At 41.9% G+C, this 5,402-nt stretch overlaps 1 protein-coding gene across 2 annotated transcripts in view; it reads right to left on the reverse strand.

Annotated features, from left to right (window-relative positions):
* Window positions 1–5,379, reverse strand: part of PPP2R5A (protein phosphatase 2 regulatory subunit B'alpha) — a 71,984-nt gene extending 66,605 nt beyond the window's left edge. The window contains exon 1 of one of the 2 annotated variants that reach the window (XM_078078147.1): window positions 4,598–5,371. In XM_078078147.1, coding sequence (XP_077934273.1) covers window positions 4,598–4,778 — 181 coding nt within the window. In that variant the 5' untranslated portion in view covers window positions 4,779–5,371. Of the gene's footprint in view, window positions 1–4,597 lie in introns of both variants that reach the window. The other variant, XM_078078148.1, reaches the window with a different exon arrangement.
* Between the last annotated feature and the right edge of the window lie 23 nt (window positions 5,380–5,402).

Here is a 5,402-nt window from a genome sequence, read left to right on the forward strand (position 1 = left end):
TAGAGGGGCACCTGGGTGGCTCAGCCGTTAAGCGTCTGCCTTCGGCTCAGGTCATGATCCCAGGGTCCTGGGATCGAGCCCCACATCGGGCTCCCTGCTCGGCGGGAAGCCTGCTTCTCCCTCTCCCACTCCCCCTGCTTCTGTTCCTGCTCTCGCTAACTCTGTCAAATAAATAAATAAAATCTTTAAAATAAATAAATAAATAAATAAACTTAATTAGAAAATTTTTCCTTCAGGTAGAGGCAAGCAATGGATATTATGTTATCAATTTCTCTAAGAAGTATATCCTAAAAAAATTTTTTTATTAAAAAATAATCTTCCAGAAGAAATTTGACATTACTTTCAGAAAACACACCCTAAAATGACAAAAATGTGTTATATCCCTTTGCAAACATTTTTCTTGATATATTCAGATGAATTTCAAGTCTCCTTTAGTGCCAACCCAACTACAAATAGGGATTTGGGGTTTAGAGAAAATGCTATTAACTTTGAGAAGACCTATAAACCTTAAAAGTTGAGTTAGTAATGTTTCCCCCACCAAAAGAAAGTTAAGATAGTTAAGAAACTTCAGATCATGTCAGTGTTCTTGTTCCAGTTACCCTAAAAGACCACATACCTCAAGGGAAAAAAATTTTTTTTCCTAAAAGTAAGCAAGGCACTTCAAATCAGCATCACTGTTACTGGCCTGGATACCTCCAGTGGGACCCAGTTTCTAAGAATATACCAACAAAGAATCTGAGTGATACTTAGGAGGTTCTTCACTTCCATCTCAAAGCCGGTTTCATTCTGTTCTTTGCCATTTACCAGCTGTCTCTTAGGAGAAATGCACAACTATACAATTCTACCGGTTAATTCAATTACTTTGCTTGGTAAAAATCTTCTAACTACAGCTTTTAATATTTTAAACAGTCTTAACTCTACCTTATTTCCACTTTCACACTGAAAAATGATATAGCTTCACCTTACTTCACATAAATCATATCTGAAAACTGGTTATAAATAAAATCATGCTTTAAGTACACTAGGAAGGTTTACTATTTACATGAATCCTTCATTAAAAAAAATACTCAATCCGGACTTTCAAATATCAAAGAGAATGGGAGCTAACATTCTTTGCCTATTTTTAGATACTTTAATTACATTATTTCACTTAATCCCCACAATTCTGGGGAGATAGAAGGTATTATCCCCATTTTACAGATAAGGAAAACAACTCAGAAAGATTAAAAATTTACCTTTGACCCAGGATTAACCCCAATGACCCAACTCTATCATACTGGATCAAATTTTTATAAAATAGGTTAACAGCAAAAATACTGAAATCATTTGACCTGAGTACCTGTATCAGTTGCAACACCAGATAAATCATAGGCCTGAAACTAAGTTGTTTAAGCCTCAACTTTTTCATCAATAAAATGTGAATGATACTGGTTTTGCACAGAGTTGCTGGGATGACCCAATGAAATATAATGTTTGTAAAAACACACCAAGCTACGGCATGTCAGGCAACAGCATTACCTTAGTAGGCCTGAAAAAGCAAGGGATATCAGATTTAGGAGTTACACCTCTTCAGACTTTCACTTATTATACACAATACTGTTTTATAATTAAAGTATGAAACAATTTGTAAATGCTAAGAATTATATAAATGTAAGGCATCTACTACTTTACCAAGTAAATCCTTCCTGAGACTTAAACAAAGTAAGTTAAAACAGGCTGAGAAACTTCCTATTGTGAAGAACAGATTTTTTAATGTTAGAAGTTTCCTAACTGTTGGTTACTAGAGGAAAAATTTAAGGTAGAAAAATTAAGTCCTATACTAACCTAAATTTAAAAACAGAAAAAAATGGTTGATAAAATGCTTCTACTTTTATTTTCGAGTACCTAGTTCTCAGGGGGGAGCTTACAGAATTAACATAACAAGAAAATTTAAAACTGCTTTGAAAAAAAATTTTTTAAGCTATACAATGAGGCAGTTTAATTTTCAGGACCCACATGACAGTTTGTTTTTAAAAAATCCTTTTAACAAGTCTTTTTTATTAAACACTTTCTATAACAAAATAGTTTTCTCTGAACATTTTCCCTATTAAAATCCTGCAACCTACTTACTAAATGATTTTGCACAAATAAACTTCTTATAGAGGAAAAAGTTGGATTATTTTGTTAATCCCTACCCATAGTATGCTTTGAGAAAAACAGCTGGCATCTTTCCAGTTTAGATCCATGTGGACAAAGTGTAACATAAGCAGGTTAGTATAAACACTTGAAAGATCTTGGTTGCCCACAAATATCTGAATCTCTCCACAGGAAGATTATATTTCAGAGCAGGAAGAAAAATTCTCTTTCATACACATACTAAAGGGCTTTCCACTGGTTTTTGTTAAGACCACAAATGGAAAAAACTACTACAGACAGAAAAAGCACACAACTCTGTGGTATCAAGTACACTGCCAAAGTACCATGTGAAGCAACTGAATTTTTTTCAAAAAGCACTTTTCAAGCATTTTGGCATTTGGAGTAAAAGTAGCTCTTATTAGTAGGCGATCCAAGAAGGGTCTTATTTCCACAACTAAATTTGCATAAATTTATCTTGAATACTTAACCTTCCTTTTAAAGAATACTGTATTTTCATGTTAAATATACAGAATTAATCTAAAGTTCCAATTTTATTTTTTCTGCACTAGTGACCAAATACTATAAATAAAACATTCAATGACACCTTCAACTTGTTGAACTATGCACCATATAATTTAGAGGATTACTGACTCTGCATTTTTTTGTCAAGCTTTTAAAAACTGTATTAAAGCTGCATCTCCTAGCTTGATCTACTAACGAAGTTTAATATGCAATTATTTTTATTAAATAAAAGTAAATATCATATTAATAAGGATAACAGCACTAAGGATCCACAATACCTTACTAAAAGGCAAATTTAATAAATATGAAAAACGCTAGCAGCAAACCTTCAATTATAAACAATTTCACAATTTAATGGAAAAAAAATCAATGATATAAAAACGTTTTCATTAAATTTACACTTTGAAATCCATGAATAGCAATCCAATGTCCTAATAGGTAAGATGATATTCTTTTATAGCTATGACATCACTCAAGAATTAAAATCTTGGCAATGCCTACCATTGTGGTTTACCATTGACTATGATATGTAAATTTTAACCATTTTTGCATGCTGAACAACAAATGATAAATGCAGCAACACAAGCTACACATATCTTAAAACCTTCTTTCAAAAGCTAGTTGGATTCTGGCTGCGGGATGTCCTTGATTAAAAGCACCCCATGAGGCAGGGCAGTATAGGGTCTGAATGGGGTTCCAGATCTATTGTAGGTCAACTGCGATTTGATCTGGGGTTTTCTTTAGACTCCTAGCCAAACTAAGGCTGGATTCATAAGTCCAAAGAAAAATCACAGCCAGATTATACTTGAAGGAGATGAAATGGATTGAAAAATCTGAACATGTACCTATTTTAGTAAGGGATCTTTAATTTCCAGGCCTTGCAAACCAGATAATCTAGATTTCTAACAGGTTTCTTTTGTATAAGAATTGTTTAAAATGTCTAGGAGCATTATCATCTTGTTCCAAGATGATTTCTATCTCATAAAAAGCGAAGACATGAAAATTATGAAATTAAAAGAGTAATGCACAAAGAATAAACTAGACCACCAGGAAACATTTTATTAAAAATCCTCTAAACCTCGTGGGAAAAGTAAGTGAGCCAAAAGAAGTGCCAAGTTCTCCTGTAAAGCATTAGGCACGGATACGAATTTGAATTACTGTACAAACCTACATAGTCCCTGGAATCCCTGCTTCGCGAACTAAGTTCCTATCCCACTGCAAAGCAACACTATTAACTCTTTTATACTTCTCCAAATTTACCGTGTATATCTTCTCAGGCAATCAAGTATTTTAAGTCTTTCTATTCTTTGAGTTAACTATACCATTTAAACATAACGACCCAGTAAATAAGACTACACTACTCAGATTTTTACGCTTGTTCCTTTATAAATAAATCTGAAGACAAGCTAACTCCTAACCATTGTTTGCGTTAGGATTGCAAACAGATACCGGTCTGTGTGACAACTGGGAACAATCAATGGGAAGGGGAGGTGAGGAAAGGGTGAGTGAGAGCAGACGCTGGGTAACTGGGAAAGTAAAGGAATAATTCAAAGTGTCTGAAAAGCGGAGGAGGGCCTCGGGGAAGTACAGGTCGGAAGGTAGGGCAGGTAGTTAAAGCCATGCAGGGAAAGACAAGCCCAGAGCAAGAGGGAAGAACTACCTGGCAGGGCGCAGGAGGAGAGTTGCAATCGCAAGGGCAGGTGAGCGAGCGCGCAGGTGGGGATGGGGGCTGGCATCCTCTAGGATGGGAAGCGTTCAGGTGAATCGGGGAGAAGAAAAGCAGCAAAACTCTGAAGAGCAAACCTGTTTGATTCGGGCGGGGGCGGGGGGAGGCAACGTGGGAAACACGACTCAACTACAATCCCCAGCGCGGCAGAAGGAAAGCCCGGGAGGAAATGGCTCTGGAGGCGCGGGGGCGAGCCCCTGCGCTCTCCCCCGGGGCCGCACCCTCGGAGGTTACCTTTCAGCTGGGGCAAGGGGTGCAGCTCCGCCTGGCTGCCCTGGCTGCGGAACTGCGACGAGCCCTGGGAGCGCTTCTGCCTCTGCGCCTTGCGCACCGATTTCCGGGTGAAGCCGTCCACTTTCTCCGAGGCCGAGATGGCGGCGCTGGCAGCCCCCACCGGCGGCGACGACGACGACATCGCCGCGGCCCTGGCGCTTGGCAGCTCCGGCTGCTGCGTGCACGGAACGGGCAGCGGCAGGAGGAGGAGGCGGGGGAGAGGCGCCGACAGCTCGCGCCCCTCCGCCCCGTCCCCCCGGCCGCGCCGCCCTCCCGCTCCCGGGCGCCGCCGAGCTTCTCCTCGCCGCCCGCCGCCGCCTCACGGCCACATCTCAGTGCCGGGGGTTCCGGGTCCCCGCCGCGCGGCCACCTCCCGGGGCTGACGGAGGCAAGGGCGGGGGCGAAGGGGGGTGAAGAAGTTGTTGACTTCGGGCGCGGAGGGCGGGTGGAAAAGAGCCTGAAGTTTGGACAACTGAGGCGAGGGCGCGGGGGTGCGGACGCCAAGCGCGCCTCTCTTCTCTTCAGCCCAGTTCGCTAGCCGGCCGGCCGGCCCCTCAGTGTCCGCTGCCAGCACAGCCCGCCCTGCTAGGAGCCACCTCCCGAGGCGCTGCCATCGCGGGTCCCCTCCGAGTCGCCGCCGCGGTGCCCGCTCTTCCCTGTCAGCGCCGGACCCTCATCTCCCGGGGCGGTTACCCGCCGCCCCGGCTCTGGGCGCGCACACACTCGCTCCTCACAGCGTCTAGCGGTCCGAGCCCCCTCCCCCACG

This window comes from Halichoerus grypus, chromosome 7 (genome assembly GCF_964656455.1).
Source record: "Halichoerus grypus chromosome 7, mHalGry1.hap1.1, whole genome shotgun sequence".
Classification (NCBI taxonomy): Eukaryota; Metazoa; Chordata; class Mammalia; order Carnivora; family Phocidae; genus Halichoerus; species Halichoerus grypus.